This window comes from Furipterus horrens, unplaced genomic scaffold (genome assembly GCF_987537825.1).
Source record: "Furipterus horrens unplaced genomic scaffold, mFurHor1.1.pri manual_scaffold_7, whole genome shotgun sequence".
NCBI classification, from domain to species: domain Eukaryota; kingdom Metazoa; phylum Chordata; class Mammalia; order Chiroptera; family Furipteridae; genus Furipterus; species Furipterus horrens.
In genome coordinates this window covers 105203693-105221817 of record NW_028327177.1, presented here as the reverse complement: position 1 = coordinate 105221817, position 18125 = coordinate 105203693, and the positions used below count along the sequence as shown (strand labels likewise).

General features: G+C 38.7%; 1 protein-coding gene and 1 non-coding gene across 4 annotated transcripts in view; both read right to left on the bottom strand.

Moving 5' to 3' along the window:
- Positions 1–1119: 1119 nt before the first annotated feature.
- The window catches only part of PPARG (peroxisome proliferator activated receptor gamma), a 136172-nt gene continuing 119166 nt past the window's right edge, over positions 1120–18125 (bottom strand). For all 3 annotated transcript variants that reach the window (XM_090284191.1, XM_090284190.1, XM_090284189.1), the window contains one exon: positions 1120–1591. In XM_090284191.1, coding sequence (XP_090140317.1) covers positions 1344–1591 — 248 coding nt within the window. In that variant the 3' untranslated portion in view covers positions 1120–1343. The remainder of the gene's footprint in view (positions 1592–18125) is intronic.
- Positions 3617–3749, bottom strand: LOC150004959 (small nucleolar RNA SNORA71). The gene has a single exon (XR_016512505.1). It is a non-coding gene; the product is annotated as a small nucleolar RNA SNORA71 (small nucleolar RNA).

Here is an 18125-nt window from a genome sequence, read left to right as displayed (position 1 = left end):
AGTTATGTTCTCCTGAGTATGAATACCATAGGAAAGATAAATTAAGGGAGAAACAGCAGGGAAATAATTTAGGTCAGTGGAAGTAATCGTCCCAGTGAAGAGACCTCAGGACAGTATTATGAGTTCATGGATAAGCAATGCTAGTGAATGTGGTGGTTCAGTCAAAGAATCTATTAATTGTGCCAAGAAGGTCCCTGCTTTTAGGGAACATATAACCGACTTGCTGGGGAGGTATGCATTACCTAAATGATACGGATAATTAACCTTTTAAATCAGAAAAGGAAGAGATCTGTGGGCAAGGTGGTCCCAGGAATCACAACCATGGTTCTCCCTCATTCATGTTTTGTTTTGGTTTGGTTTCTTCTTCACCTTGTTCCTGCTGTTTTGCTTTCTTAGAATGTTTTCTCTCCCACTCTCTACTTATCCCAAATATGATACATCTTTTGAGGTGCACTTCAATGAATTTAGAATTACTCTTGACTATTCCAATCTTCACTAATCTTTACTTCCTTTGAACTCTTACAGTTCTTAGAGCCTGAACCAGTCATTTGGCAAATGATTATACTGTGCATTATAATCTGTTTTTATGAAAGATTAATCTTTTCTCTTTGAACTCAATTGAAAGTTCTTTTTGATAGGTGTCAAATTTTAAAAACACTTCTGTGTTACTCACAGTTTTTAATAGTTCATAATTTGCCAATAGGTATTTACATATGCCTTGGTATCCTGTTAGTAGGCTGCTCTTGGTGATTGAAAATCTTGGTTGGGATTGTGGAAGAAGATTGGATTCTTGATAGGCCTAGGGAAATGCTCCAAATTAGCACATCCAGGTTAAGAAACATGTGCTCTGAGCAGTTTTTGGCCTTGAAGTTCCCCTTCCCTTCTTAGTTGTGATTGTTAAAGCAGATGGAGGGTTTAGAAAGGTTGTAAATTGAGTAAAAAATGAATTTACTGAGAGCGAAAACTGATCAGCAGTTCCACTCACATTTTTAAAAACGTGTAAGAAAGAAAAAAGAAAAAGGAAGGAAGAAAGGAAATGAAGTAAAAGGTCAGAAGATGCAGAGAAAATAAAAGGAAAAGGCCTGGTTTGTGGGGAGGTAGAAAACACATCAGACTCAGTCTTCAAATCATCCACCAATTTCATAATGTGGTAATTTTTAATATTAAAAGTAAATTGTAAATGTATCTTTATAAACAATATGCATAAAATAGATCTATTATTCTAAAACCTTTTCTTTTTAAAATACTTTTTCACAGTAATTTTTTTAGATGTCAGATCTTCCCTCAAAATAATAGTGCAATTGGAAGAAGAAACACGTTGTCAGTGAATAAGGACTTCTCTGCTAATACAAGTCCTTGTATATTTCCTGTAGGAGTGGGTGAAGACACATGTCTGTCTCTGTTTTCTTTATTACTTGCAATAGCTGCACATGTTCTGTTACAATTTGTCTGAGGTCTGTCATTTTCTGGAGCAGCTTGGCAAAGAGCTGAGAGGACTCGGGGTGGTTCAGCTTTAGCTGGAGCTCCAGTGCTTGCAGCAAGTTGTCTTGTATGTCCTCAATGGGCTTCACATTCAGCAAACCTGGGCGGTCTGGGAGAGCAGAAGAACAGGAGATTCAGTTACAAAATTCTCTGGCCCCACACCTGAGACATATTTAGCCAAATTACTCACCTATCTTTTTGTTGGTTTGTTTTGCTTTGGTTCTAAAATAAAATGGGAAGGAAGGCTAAGTAGATAGTGGGCAAGAACTGCCTACAGAAAGATAGAATGAAATGAAGATTATCAGAGCCCTTTCCAGGGGGCATTCTTTCCCTGGCCAGGACTAAATCTGTGTAATCAGTAGAAATAACATGGTTGCAAGAAAATCTCCTCCCCAGACTGAGGACTCTTCTGCCAGTATGCTTCTATTCACTCAGAAATCTCATTTGCAACTTCTGCTCCTTTCTGATGGATGCGTTTTATAATTTCTACTTTCTTTTTCACCACAGCTTTAAATATGCTTCTAAAACAAGCTTTATCTTCTCTTTAGCTTAATATAGTATATATATTTTCAAAGAGACAAGACATGGTTTTTAAATGCTGGTACAGTTTGGAAGGATAGACCACCCCAGATTTTAACAAAGGTTTCTTCTGAGGTAATGTTCACTTTCTTCTTTTACTTTCCTCCTCTGAATTTTTAAATGGTGAGCTTAAATTACTTTCACATTTTTTATGTTTTTCTTCATGTAGTTCTTCTTAGATGTATCCTTAAATATGTCTTTTACTTTACTTTCTATAATGTTCTATACTCTTTTTGTTTTATATTCTAATACATCCTTATTGATATTTAGAAAAATTATTAATTTTAGTATATTAAATCTATTTCACTTTCCTGAAATCTTGTCAATTCAAGTAGTTTTTATCGTGGGTTTTATTTTTTTCTATTTTGCATAGACAATTACATTTGCAAATAATGGTGGTTTTATTTATTTCTTCTTTTCTAGTGTTTACACTTCTCATTTCTTTTTCTTGCCATAATGCATTGGCTAATACCTCTAATATGCTATTAAATAATAGTAGTGGTAGGAGACATTCTTGTTTTATTCCTAACCTTGAAGAAAATGCTTCTAATGGTTTAGCACAAGTATGATATTTACTATAGATTATAATGATATGTTTTACTCCTGGCTTTCCAAGAGTTTAAAATTTGTTTTAGTCAGGAATGTTGTTGCAGTTCATCAGATGCTTTAAATTTCTTTCATTCTAAAGAAGTACCATATGGTTTTATCTTAATCAAGTATTTCTAATAGTGAATTGTATTAATAGATTTCCTTATATCCTTGTACTCATTTGCTAATAATACATTTAGAATTTTAAAATTTGTAGGTGAGATTGGTCCAGAGTCTTCTTTTTTTTTTTTTTGTGCCATCTTTTGCCTGTTGTGGTGTTAACTGGTCTTAAAGACTGAGTTGATAAGGTTTTTTTTTCTGTTTCTATGCGGTAAGATCTGTTCCTTGATGGTTTCTTGGAATTCTTTGGCAGAATTGTCTGAGCCTGGTGATAAATCTCTGACTACCTTCAATTTTTCTTCTATATAGATTTTAGTCTCTTCAGGCTTTGTACTACTTATAAGTAAAATTTTAGTAATTTATAGTGGAGTAAAGTTATACATGATATTCTACTGAAATCTGAAATTTCTTATTATTTTTATTTAACTGAATGCTATTTGTTTATTTTCTTATTTAAAAATCCAATTTGCCAAATGCTTATCTTTTTTTCCTTTTAAAAGAAGAAAGCTTTTGGTTTTATTAATTAACTCTGTTTTTTAAAAAAAATCCTCACCCGAGGAAATTTTTTTCATTGCTTTTAGAGACAGAGGGAGAGAAACATCAATGTGAGAGAGGAGCATATGTGCACAGACAAGATATTGTATGTGCCCTGATCAGGAACCAAACACACAACCCTTCAATTACTGGATAACACTCCAACCAACTGAGCCACACCAGCCAGGGCTAATCAACTCTGTTTTTTAAAATGGTATTTTGTTTTCAGTGTAAATAGTTCATTCTTTAAACATTCTTCAGGTTTATTTTTTCCCTTTTCTAGTTTCATTTCTTTTCTTTTCTTTTTTGCTAGTGGGTGAAGGTTCCAGGATTTGGATAGGACAGCTGGACCCTTCAAACATGGGAAAACTGCCTTTCAGCAATTCTCTCCCTGAACTATCAATGACTAGTGCACGGGGAGCTCACAATCACTTTTGGATGCAGGAGTCTAGTTTTTTGAATTAAATGCTTCATTCATTTAGTTTTAGTATTTCTTGTGTTTTGATAGATGCATTTAAAGTTCTAAAATTTCCTCTTAGCATCACTTTGGTCTCACTCCATAGGCTTTCTTAAGTAGTACTCTCATAGTTCTTTTCCCAAAAGTCTGTTCTACTCTTCTGATTTCACTTTTAACTTAAGAGTTATATATAAGTGTTATTTTAAATTTCCAGCTGGAAAGTTTGGGCATTTGTTTTTGTATCCTAATTTCTAAGTTTTATTTTCTAACGTCTTAAGTTTGCTGCATTCTGATTAGAATATAAGGTTTTCCCATTAAAACTCACCAGAGGGGTGCAGGGTTTATGTTTAACATTCAGGACACTCACCTTACTCCTTGTACTGATTCCAAACTTTAGCTCTTGAAGACTATTTGCCCTCTTTTTCTAATTTTAACTCTTCTTCTCTTCATTGTAGCTTACAACACTGAATAAGAGTTTTTATTTACCTTTTAATATCCTTCATCCTCTAGCCTCAGTTTCTGTAATTATTCCTTTGCTTCAACCATATTAAGTTATTTCCATACCAAGTCCCTCAAGTATCCTATGTTCTGTCACGACTCTCTGCTTAGGCAGATTCTGTTCCTTCTGTGTGAAACAGTCTTACCTTCCCTTCACCTATCTTATCGACTTCAACCTATTCTTCAAAATACAGCCCGTGTCATTATGCCCTGGCAGCCTTCCTTGACAATATCCCTTCCTCTCCCCCATTCTTCCAATCTCTTTCTCTGGATCCTGTAACACCATATCAACACTTCCATCACTATTGTACTAATAGATTACAGTTATTCGTCGTCGTCGGCAGCCGTCCGTCTCGAGAGACGATGGTGTAGCTTCTTAAGAGTCTATCTGCACCGCCGAGAATGGCTGTGCAGTCCGACTCGGGAGTGACACGGTATCTGTCTCCTCCCGTGTTGAATCGACATCTTGCGATGACGCTGGAGTGTCCTCTCCAGTGAAGCTGAAGCTACAGAGCCTGGGCAGGGTGATATAGAGGGTCTGCTGTTGCCCATGCAACAGTTATTATTTACATTAATTTTCCAAAGATTGTACTAAGGGCTTCATACACAATATTTCATTTAATCTTGAGGTCAGTGCTTTATGGAGGGGAAAACAAAGATTTAGAGAAAGGAGTTAAATCTTGCCCAAGATCTGCCACTTGCTAGTAAATGGCAGAGCTGAAATTTGAATCTAAGTTTGTCCGATTCCAAACACTATTCAGTATTCAACTCTTATTACCTTGTATTATAAGTACTGGTTTTCTTGTTTATCTTCCCAATTAGGCTGTGCAGTATCAGAGGGCAGAGACTATGTCCTGATCATCTCTGATCGGGTGAAAACAAAGCACTCAGGTGGCTGAGTTAATGAGTTAGAAGGCTGTTCTAGCTAAGAGTCCTGGACTGAAAAGTACAAATCTGGTTGGTGAACAAGCCTAATGGCAGAATCACTACACAATGATGAAATCTCCTATAAACAGGGTTTTTCTGTATCTAATAAACTACAGCAACTTTTATCCATTGAAGTGAGGCACAGGAGAGCAATAGTAGAATGACCTCAGGGTGGGATTTTCGGAACTGCAAACATTCTCTGAAATTAAGTTTGTTTTTTTTTAATTACAGAAGGAAAGTTACCTTTGGTTTGAGTTTTTCCCTCAACTTCTCTAACATGTCCTGTTGACTGGAATATGTATACTTTTTTTAAAAAAAATTTCAGCATTTAATTTTGGAGCCATCAGCAAAAATCTCAAATTCAGAGAATAAAAGAAAAAAAGAGATTTAGTCCTGGCCTAGAAAATTATGCCCCTGGAGGGTTGATACCTTTCTCACAGTTGCTATGCAATAGTGAACACCCCTGACACTTCAAGAAAAACCAGGCCCTGGATTGGTGTCTTTGGTTTAATGATTGCTGATCCTCCCCTGAACAAATGTTCCAGATTTCAAAAGGCCTGTGGCAGTGCAAATGTATGTGCATCGGAAGTGGTAGTACTTTGTGTCAAGACAGGTGTTAAATGCGGCTCCTCCGTGGGCTGGGACTGCACACCCTTGTGTAGAAGCTGACGGAGGTACTGGCTTCCCAGAGCCTTTTCTCCTTCCTCCTTCCTCTTGAGCAGCATCAGTGGAGTCAAAACTTCTGCCGAAGAGCTTATATTAACCTAGTAGGTTTCATTTATCATGCCAGTTCCAACAATGAAACCCTAAAATGCAGCTGATCAGGTTTGCTGGAAACCTTTGGCTTTAGTGCAATATAATGGAACGCGTCCCTCTAGGAGTAGAGAAGGGTCTGGTTTGGATTTTCAAACCCCTCTTTGGCAAGTTATTTTTTATGATGTGATGGATGAAATTTGGCTGAAATTTTGCGGCTTCTGATTTATATTTTCTCCAGTGACAAGTTAGATCATTTACAGATCTGTCCCACTGTCCTTACGGAGCCTCAGTCAGGGCAAAATGGAGTGCGGTAAAGTGGAAAAAGTAGGTCTTTCACTAACCAGCTCTGTGACCTTGGGCAAACTGATAAAGCTCACTGGGCCTCAATAAAAAGGATTAGACTAGATATATGATCTCTAAGACCTTAATACAAAAGTTCTAAGTTTTACTCTTATTTGTAATACTCTTTATATAGTTCACATAATTAAGCTGGGGAAATAAACTCAATCTAATTAGAAAAGTGTACTAACAAAACTTACACATTAAACTTTGAACAACTCGGTTTATTTAAAAAGCAAAAAAGCTTCCTTTGGTCCTCAGGAATCCCTAGGGTCAAGGACACAAAGGATTTGTCAAGATTGCTCCCCCACCCTCCACCCTCCCGTGAGCTACTCGGCCCTCCTGCTCCCCTCCCCTATCTTTCTCCTTCCACTTTCCTTCTGCTTACACTCAAACCCTTACTGAGCTAAGCGAGGTATCACATACGTGCCATAAAAATCTTTCTGAACACCCAGAGCAGTCCTGGGCCTTTCCCTGTCCTCCCTACTTCCCACCAGCCCACCGCCTGCTAAGACACATGCCAGCGCCTTTCCCGCCCCCTTCCTCTTTCCCGCCAGGCACGTTACCTGTGCCCTTCTCTCTCCTCAGCTTCAAGGGCCCCTTTACCCTTGTAATTTGTTTCTGAGCCCATTCCTTCTGCAGCTCACTTCTACCTCTGTGATTTTCTAAATAAACTTTCTCTTACAAAAGAGATGATATTGTTCTTAGCAAGGCTGTCTGAGATCCTCTCCCTGCACCTTGTTGAGGGTTAAAATTGAGTTCTAGAATAGAATCAGGGTCAAGGGACTCCCTTTTCTGGCTTAGGTTGCCTAGGACTGTTTAGGAAAGTGTGTGTTGACTCACTCTAGAACTTAACAGTTGAGGAAGCTGGAGTCAATTACTGGTTCCTTACTCCCCAGGCTGCAAAGAATTGGGAAAGAAACCTTTCTGGTTTCCATTGATGCAGTACTGGAATTGATTAAAGAGCACTGTTGATTATGGGCAAATCTACAAAGCTCCCGTCTTATCTAGATCTGGTTCCGTTAAGTGGAGAGCTTATCTGAAGCAGATTCAAATTCTCTCTACCCTCCTGGGATCTGCCCGCCTGGGCCAGGTATTTCCCTAGCATAGATTTTCTGAGAGGGGTCTTAGTTAGGGAACCGAAAGGCCACAGTGGAGTCTCCTGAAGGAGAGACAGAAAAACTAAGTTGAATGGTTTTGTCTCTGTTCTAGGAGCTGCTGTTAATGGCATTCCCAATCTATCCCTACTGTCTTTCTCGTAGATGTTAATGATCTGAAAGGACAGAGCATTTAGAAAAAAAGAGGTCTGATAGCTGGGTGGCTATAAATTGATCCACAGACAGTGAAAGACCTTAGTTGTGGGTGAAAACTGAAAGGGAGAGAGGGCTACTTAGGAATCTTAGTACTTGGTATCTCACTTTTTTATACTTCCTCTTCAGTTTCCTTTACTCCACTTGCTTCCTAAATTCACAGAGAGCAGTGGATTTGGAAACTGAAGACTTGATTTGAGTCCTGTCTCTGCTCCACTTAGTTTCCTTGTGATTGGACAAATCATCTAATTTTCCTAGGTTTTGGCTAAATTTTTAAGAGAATGATGGCATTTCTTTACTAAGGGCATGGTGAGAATGAGTTAGAGTTAGGTAAAGGAACTTTATGAGATTACTATTCTCTGTGTTCAAATAAAGGCAACCTCCATAGGGATGGGTCAGTAGTGTAAGCAGGGGTGGGGTGGCATAAACACATTTGGGAAATAGAAGGTTTTGAGCTGTCATGGATAACAGCATAAATTCAGTAGTGTAAGAAAATAATTCCTTGGTGGAAGATGAGGGTGGGAAGTTGGCTAGTTGTCCGACTCCGTAGGAGTGGCCTGCGAGCTAAGTGTCGCTGGTTCGATCTTCCAGTCAGGGTACATCAGAGAAGGAAAACTCTGACTCCAAAAAACCTCCGCTGCCTTGCGGCATACCTCTTCAGGGGAAAGGCTAAGGGAGTAAACCCCGACAGAAAATCCGGAGCCGGAGTCCCTAAGGCGGTTTGACGTTATAGTCAACACCGGCAACTCCTGCGGCGCACCTGAAGCCAAGCTGTATTGACTCCGTCTTTCCCTTGGATCCTTCAGCTGCGAAGAGAGGGGGGGTCTGCTGCATGGGCAACAGCAGACCCTCCATATTACCCTGCCCAGGCTCTGTAGCTTCAGCGTCATCGCAAGATGTCGATTCAACACGGGAGGAGACAGATACTACCATGTCACTCCCGAGTCGGACTGCACAGCCATTCTCGGCGGTGCAGATAGACTATCTTAAGAAGCTACACCATCGTCTCTCGAGACGGACGGCTGCCGACGACGCTATGTCTTGTACATGAATATAATGTTTTGGGGTGTGATTCTGCTTTTTGTTCGTTTGTTTAGTGGATTTAGTTCTGTGCTAATGATAATGCTGCTGCTGCTGATAATAATGATAGTAAAATGACACAACTGGAAGTCAAAAAGAAAAAAGAAAAAAAGAAAGAAAATAATTCCTGATGTAGACACATGTTTGGGGGTTTGGGCAAGTTCCCATTCTTGTAGCTTAATGTATGTAAGAAAGATAGTTTAAGCATGACAATAAAACAAAGAAGTCCTGGTGCCCAAATTCACTTCCTCCTTGAAGAGATGGTTTTAGGGATTCTTCAGTACTTTTCTGACCTAACAATCAGAATCATGGTGAGCATTAGGCAAGACTGAATTCAACCAAGTTTATCTTTGGAAAACTATGGTATGGTCTATGGCAATCACCTCCCACCATACTACCTTTAGGAAAAAATAATGTAAGAAAGTTTCACATGTGTTCTTTTCATATTTAAATTTGAACTGGAGCTTGATGGAATACAGTGATTCTCAACTTTGGCTACACATTGAAATCACCTGGGGAGATTAAAAGCACCACCAACTAATTAATACCTGGGTCCTGTTTTTAGAGATTCTGAATTACGTGGCCTTGAGTAGGACCTTCGATATTTCTAAAAGCTCTCAGGTGACACTAATGCGCAGCCAAGAGCAAGCACTACTGTTTTAGTGAAAAGCAGTTAGAATCCCAACCTTCAAGCTTACTCACTAGGTAATCTTGAGCAAATTCCTTAATCTCTCTGTACCTCAGTTTCCTCATTTAAAAAATGGGGACATAACAGTAATCAAATTCATAGTGTTGTTGAGATGATTAAATGAGTTAATAGAAGAGAAGTGCTTAGAGCAGTGTCTGACACACAGTAAGTTAGCTCTTTTTATAATTTAACTTGCCTCTTTTCCCTTCCTACCTTTCTTTTCCTCTCACTTCTCTGATTTTCCTGTGTCTTCTTTCTATGTTTCCCATTCTTTGTCTATTAATTGCTCCTTTCTCCTCAGCCATTCCCTCTAACCCCCCAGATGTTTTTCCCTTTTCATTCTTTGGACTGAAGCTTGCCGGGGATCTGGTACTTGAAATCCTAGCAGGGCCGGCCTACATTAATCATAAGCCTGAGCAATGGATGGTTCCAGAAGGAATGTAGTTGACTGCTGCTCCTAGGGAAAGGAAACAACGTAACTGAGAGAACTCATAAATGCTTTACCAAACAGATAAAGATCATCCGTAATGAGCATAATCTGCCTTCAGTGCACATGTTCCTGGTAGAGGCCTTCACTCTGAAGTGAGTTAATGTTCTAACATTTCCCTGTTTAAACAATAATTTAATAAATGCTTTGTCTATGTCCAAATGAGAAGTGCTCTCCACAACAATAACACATATGATTTGGTTTGGATGGTAGAGGGGGGTGACCACCACCTTGAAACCAAGCCCAGACACTATTTTCTTTTATCTGCCCACTAAGACACCAGTTCCATATCAACTCCCCTCATCTTAAATGCTCAACTACCTCCTCCAAGAAAGCTGCCTCCCAAACTACAACACAGAACACAAAGACATCTAATCACCAGGTGGGTAACATTTTCCTCTGTGCTGTGTTCAAAGCTTGTTTCTTTGCTTCATGGTATCTGCAGTGAATTAAGCTTGGACTCTGCTTTATTTCCAGGTCTTTCAGAATGAAAATGGGACTTGAGATTTCAATCCTGCTCTTGGGACATCCCTGTCTTTCCTAACTCCTTTCACCCTGGGGTTATGGTTCCCTTGTGGTTCTATCATTGGAGGTCAATCAATAGAAGCTTAACTACCAAGTACTCTCCTTTTCTCAATATCAGGGCCGAAAGAGCAGCATGTCCTTCCCCCAAGCCGAGGAAAGTTAATATACTTCTGCTCCTTCTAATCCAACACTGGCTCTGGTTAGGACTGGAAGGGTGGGAGGCAGAGGAAAGGCTGGAGCAGAAAGACAAAGGGGAATGACTTCTTTCTCATTGAGCCTGACATACTCATGCTCCCAGTCTGACCACTCTTCCTGGCTTCCCCAACCTCTAGAAATGCCAACAGCAAACCAAAAATAAAAAAGGGGCCAAGTATTAGTGCTCCCCCATGTCTTCTTTCCAGTGTCCTTGAGAAGAACCTATAATCTCTAAATATAACCTCTTAACACATAATGTCCCTCCAAACTTAATCAGAATTCTAGGAGTGTGAAACCCACCACAATCCTAGTCCCTGTTTTCTTCCGGGTCATAGGATTTAGTGTTCTCCTCTCAACTTTTCAGGCTCCTCCCCTTCCTCCAGTATCTCTTTCCCTTGGGGTTTTGTTTTCAATCCACAACGAATCCCCTTAAAGTGATAAAGGGATTAGATGATATCTCTCTAGGGATATTTATATTGTAATAAGAATTTTAAGAATGACGATTGGTGGAAATAAGCAAGTTGACTGGCAGAATTGAGTGGAGATACTTCCAATTATATCATACAAGGGAAAAGGGAAAATCCGCATTTGTTGTGTGCTTAACATATCCCAGGCATTGTGCCAAAGACTTCATATAATGTTATTATATTTACTTAGGGCACTGATAAGGAAATTAAGGCTCAGAGAGGTAAATAATTGCCTGAACTCACATATCTAGTTAGCAGTGGAGTGGGGGATTTTGAACTCAGGGCTGTCCATGTGATTCCAATGCACCATTCTACCTCTCTTCTGGTTTAATTATTTGTGAAGCTGGCAAGACCCTTGAAAGGTGCGTCCCCTAGGAGCACATGACTCCTTCACTACCTGTATTGGCCTCTCTGTTATGAGTGACGTGAACCAGTCCTTGGTTTCATTCTTTCTCACTTGCAGATGATCTGTCTGAATATCTTGTTGAATTGTACCAGTCTGGAAGGCTGCCTGGGGTCACCCAGAGTTTAAACACACATTGTGAGAGCCCAAAATGATAAAGTACTCCAAAGAACGGCCCACTGACTGACTGACTGAACCTTTTCCAAGACTGCCGGTGTGGTGACAGAGATGACTCAGCAGTTTGGCTTTCAGTCCCATGTCTGTCTTGGGGGTCAAATACAATCCTTTTCTCACTCAATAAAATGATCCCAGCTTACCAGCCCCACGATGAGGAGGGAATTTTATTTCTGAAGCAGTCACAGATAAAGATTTTCCTATATTCTACAAACAACAAAAGCCTGAGTGTGTATGTCTGTGTGTATATTTTTAAGTTTCACATATGATTCTAGTATGTTCCATCTTTTCCCTATCCCCCACCCCAACCCCCAGCTCTCTGGTTTTTAGAATTTGAGTGCCAGTAGAGAACTTATAAATACACTTCACTTCTGCCTAAGCCAAGTCCATGAGATCATGAAAAGAGTGAACTAGTGGGACATTTCTAGATAACTCAAACTGAGTCATTATTCAAAGCCACACTCACTATCTGGCAGGGTTTTCCCATTGGTCATGGAAGCATGTGGGAGGAGTAGAAAGGCAGAAGAGAAGAGAAGCATAAACTTCATAGACACAATGTAGGTGCCCATTAACTGTTTTTCAATTAATAAATGAATGCTATTACTCTCTGACATAATCATGGCCTAGATGGGGGATTTGAACCATGTAATAACACTCTTTGACTGTCCTGCTTAAGGCTTAGTCATGTGAGAAATCAGATATCCTTGTTTATTCTCGATATCATGAAAAGATCCAGAAAAATAACTTCCACCAATTAGACACTAGCCTGAGCCTTATCCAAAAAAGCTTATGGAGAAGGTAGCTGAATATTTAACTGGTACAGGAGAGTACAAGAAAGTTGGCCACTGTTGTTCAGAGTATTTTCAATACCTAAATCTTAAACTATTTTGGGTTTTGTCACCTCCCAGTTAACTAGTAAGGATGATAGTAACAGACAAAGAAGATGTGAGGGCCACTGGACCATGCAGAATCAGAGACCCCCTAAACTGGGGTTTCCTCAAGAAAAGTATAGGCCCACTCAGGCACGTACACTCTTTTGTTCCAGAGGAGTGCTGTATGTCCATTCTAACTAGTAGAAATAGTTCTGCAGTAAAATGGACATAAACCCAGAGCTCCTCAAACTCTGTGCCTGTGGAACATTAGTGTTCTGTGAGCTGGAATGAGGTGTTCTGCTGCTGCAACTGAAGCAGCGTCATTTTGATTGTTTCTAATGGGCAGAAAGAAATTAAGTTACTGGATGGTATTTTAACTAAATTGTTAAAGTTCTGCAACCACTTATCTCTACAGAACCTGGTATAAGGTGGTACCTGATTAAGCATGGATGTATTTACTCAGTTATTTAAAGGTTATCATTAATTTTTGTGGGGGTGCCTTGCAAACAGTGATATTATTTCCAGGGGTCATGCAATCTGAACGAGTTTAAGAACACAGCACCAGTCTACAGTGTTATCACTGGGCCCCATTCCTTCCCAGAGCCTAGGGTGCAATTTTGTTAGATAGGTTAAAATGGCGTCTCAAGAAGGGCTTTGAATATTAGTAAGTGATATCTGGACTATAACCTGGAAATTCTTGATTAAAATGCTTAGAGGCAATATGAAAATAGGTAGTTTTGGATAACTGCCAAAGAACTCTAAGACCAAAATAATTAACTGGGATGCTTCCCCATCTCACTACACAAAAGTGAGTAGTAGTTAAAGACACCAGTTGTTCTTTTTTATAATCCTCACCTGAAGGTATGTTTTTATTGATTTTAGAGAGAGAGGAAGAAAGAGAGAGAAACATCAATCGGCCACACCCCACACACACCCCATCTGGGGCTTGAAACCGCAATTTAGGTTGTGCCCTGACCGGAACTCAAACCTGTAGCCTATTGGTGAACAGAATGTTGCACCAACCAACTGAGCCACTGGCCAGGGCAAAGGCATCAGTTTTAAGTTCAGAAGACCTGGATCTGAATCTTGCCCTCACCATTTAGTAGCTCTGTGACCTTGCGCAAGTTGCTTAATTTCTCTAAACCTCTATTTTCTGCATCTGTTAAATGGGGATAATAGACTTTATAGAGCTGCATGAAAGGTTAAATAAAGATTATGAATATATGTACAGTGCTTAGCATAAATTCTGGCACACATTGAAGCAGTCAATAAATGGTAGTTATTATTAATATTTGATTAATATTCATTCAACAAGCATCTATTAAGTACTTATTCTGGGTTAGGTGCTACGCTTTAATTTTATTCTAATTCCAACAAATTTAAAAGTCTATATCTAAATCTATATCTATACTTATATATACTGTAGAGTCATGACCAATGGTGAGAAGCAGGGACCCCAGGTTATTGACATATGGAACTAGCATAGGATTTCATAGGATATCAATTTTTCCATGATCTGCAAACGTGTAACTATGAGAACAATTCCCCTTTCTTATAGCCTGTTCTCCCTGCCCACTCAACAGCAGAAACACACACGATCACTTCAAGAGCAGCTGTCCAAAATTGCTTCAGAGAAAGAACATGGCTAGGATCGCTGGAAAAAGAAGGAGCTGCTATATAGGTGGCTTGGATAGCCAAGCCAGACTCAAGAGAGTAAATGAGGAGGCTGGATGATTTGCCATCTATGGCCATTGTATCAATATTTATAGCTTCTCTGTCATTAGGATGGCGATGGCAATCTGCCTAGAAAAATAGATTGTAAAATCCAGTGAATTTCCTCCCCCATAGCTTGGAAGTTTGGGAAGAACTGTAATGAATTCCAAACTGTTTTGAATTAACAAAAAGAGCTTTTTCTTGTTGTAGAGTTCCAGCTGGAACTCTCCTATGCTTTTTCTTCACCAAACAGCAAATGCTCAAAGGGGCAAAGTGTCCAATGGAGTGTCCTGGAGCTTGTCAGCTTTACTGAGCTTTCCACTTGGCTTTGATTGCTGGGTAGGTTTTGGGGGTTTACATGTGTGGCTGGCATGGTGCTGTGGCGCCAGTTGTAAACATGCCCTTGCTGGAGGCAGTTTTATTACTCTTGACACCACCCATCCAGTCAGTGGGACTGCAGGCAGCAAGGAAAACTATTACTCATCACAAGTAACAAGGAATAAGGTATGGATTATAGGTATATCTATACCTTAGACAGTATCATGAAGGGAGTGCAAGTTATAGCCCCTAACACAAATGCGAGGGAGTTGGTCACAATCCGGGTAGCAGAGGGCAGGGTTTGTTGCAGACAGGGCATGTGGAGGTGACAGAACACCTGGGTTTCAGTCCCAGTGCCACTGCTCACTAGCTCTTAGATCTTAGGCAAATTGCTTAAGTCTATGACCCTCACTTTTCTTTCTATGAAATGAGAATAAAAATATAGGAGAATTGTCATGATCTAATGAGAGAATGCATATGAAATGCTCTTAAAATGCACACGGTGCTTTCCTTTGTTTCTAGAGTGTTGATATTCTTTTTAGTCTCATTCTTGCCTCAGGCTCAGAGGAGAAAGAGAGAGGAAAGAAACTTAAGAACTGGGTCATCTTCTCACAACCTTGGTTTGAAAGCAAATAGTAGAGATGCTAAGCACCAGGCCAATCTAGGTACCACATCTAATGTTATCAGCAGTTTCCAGGGTTGAAGTTGAGTGACAGTGATCTTACTATAGCAACTCTAGTTTCCTCAGCAAATACTTGTTGGGTCAAATCAGGTACTTTCATCCAAAAAATCCCCTTTATGTCCTCTGGAGCCCCCCCTTTAATCTCCCAATTCCTCACCCTCTGACACCATGCCCATCCCCTCATTTTTCCTTCACTCTACGGTTATAGTGCCTTCACCAGAATGAAGTGTTCTGTGATTCTAAAGCTAGCCCAGAATGAAGTCAATGGTTCCAAGGCATAAGCTTGCTCTTTCTTTTCTTGTTTTCTGAAATCACTAAAACTATTTATATACATCAGAATAAACTGCATGGGAGAAAATAATCACTCTTGTTAAGATCAGGTAGGATTAGAAATATGTTGACTGGATCAAAAGCTCTTGCTTACGTGAATATTTTCCTTTTCTGGAAAATCCAATAGGAAAACAATTAAAACTAATTGAGAAATTATATGACTCACTCTAATAAACCACAATCTGGGATACTGATCTAACCATCAACAGGAGACTGGGATTATGATTTTACTGGATGAGAATTTGGATTAAGAAGGACTTAAGCAATTCTTTCTCTCACCTCTACTCAATCAGCTTCTCTAAGGAAGAGAATAAAATTCTTGTGTGTTAAACAAACTTGGGGTCCAGTTTATTCATTCCTATCCACTGACTGTAAGTAGATTCCATCTACAAAAGCGAATTTTGCTCAGGGAAGAATTTGCCTTTTGTGATATGTTACTCAATAAGAAATTCATTTTTTTTAAGTCTAAAATTATTCATAGGGTTTTCTCCTCATAGCCACAGATATAAGCTTCTAATAATCTATGGTTGGCTGCTACCTTCAGGTTTCTTTCACTATTGTGAGGATTCAGTGACATCTAGATATTGGTCACTGTGAAGACAGTTGGTGTAAGTCTAAAAGGACTCAGTTACACAGCATCTACATTTAAATGGCACCATTTTAAATTTTCATAATTGAAAGTCAAAGCCTGCCTGAAATATCTATTACATTGAACCAAGCTATTCACAGAACTATTTTGGGGGCTATTAATGAAAAATTTAATGGCCTAACAAATCACTGATTTTTAAATAATCAAGCTTGGGAAATATGGGCAATAATGACATTTTTCTAGATGAAACCACACGGTTGTCTCATGTGCCCATAAAACAACATGATTCAGGTTTAAAAAGCCCAGAATTATCATGATTGTTTCTTATCTAGATGTTTCCTTATTAGAAACCAAGCATCTTTGAATAGCTTATTCCAAATGCCTCCCTTAGTGTCTGTGGTGGGAATATAAACTGGTACCCACTTTATGGAAAACAATCTGGCAATGATGTAAGAAAGACTTAAAAATGTTTATAGTCATCATCCCAGCAATGCCATTCCTGGCCATTTGAAATAAGAAAATAATCTGAAATTTGAACAGAAATTTACACACGAGAATGCTCACTACAGCAAAATTTGGAAAATGCTTTCAATAATTTTCTATATTGTTTTCCATAGGTTTTTATAAATTGTAAGCAACCTAAAGGTAAATAGGGAAATAATTTAGTTTGTAATGGTTCTTTATAAAATGAAATATTTTAGAGTCATTAAAAATGGCAGCATAGCCTTTCCACCATGGGAGAACTCAGTGAGAAGGCACTAGCTGTGAAACAGAATGAGGACTCTCACCAAGATACAACCATGTTGGTGCTTTGATCTTGGACATGCAGTCTCCAGAACTTTGGCCTTCCACGGTTGAAAAAGCAACTCAAGTGAGATGGCGAGGCCAGAAAGATGAATGCCTTCTATTGCACTTCCACATATGTGAGCAAACTACTCCATTTTCAAACATTTTCTGTGATCTTCCAACCTGTTTACCACCAACTGTTTCAATAACCTTTCCAAAGGGCCAATTTAAGGGAGCACAAAGTTGGGAGCAGGAAGTAGTACTAGATGCTGATATTGCACTTTAACCTCATGTCTCCTTACTCCATTCCTTAAAATAATAATAATAAATAATTTAAAGATAGTAAATTTTTGGTAGGAGAAAAAGGACTTTGTTCATCCAGTTTTATTCTGAAGAAAGAGACCTTTACTTTTCATAGCCACCTTTCTGTACTCTTTGAATTGTCTAATGAGCAAATATTACTTTTATTTTAAAAAATTAATAAAAATATTAACAAAGAATATGTAATGACATGGGAAAATAATTTTATAAAGAAAGAAATATGAACATGATATATATAGTATGTTTAGGAAAAATCTTAGAAATATATCAAACATTAATAATTTTATTTCTATTTTTTATTAAAAATAAAATATGCTTTAATGTATTCATTAGTTAAACAATACTAACTTGCTTTCTAATATGGTTTTTCAAAACTTAATCTTTTCCTCTTAGTAAACCTTAAATAATCTGGAATCTCATTTTTCTTTGCTGAATTAATCATAGCTCCAAGAGGATCAAGGATTAACTTAAGAAGTAGATTCAGTCAAGATATTAAAACATGTTGGATAATATATTCTTGTTACATTATATATAACACAAAAAAAGTAAATTTTAAATGAGTTACAACTTGACACTGGACTTAGAGCTCTAAAATTAACGTATGCCATATTGTTATCTATTTGCACCCTAGTAAGGTAAAGGGCAGTATCAGCACAGACTCAAGCCAGACTGTCTGTTTTTATAATCCTGTTCCAATTTTTGCTAGCTGCGTGACCCTGGGAAAAAGATGGAACCTTTCAATATTTTGTTTTCCTTGTTTACAAAATGGTACTTACCTTACTGGGTTGTGACAATAAAATGAATATGTATGAAGTGCTTAGAACGCAGTAAGTACTTAACAGGTGTTTGCTATTATATTATTATTAATACACTATGCACCTAATTTCAGAAGCATTCTGTTCTCA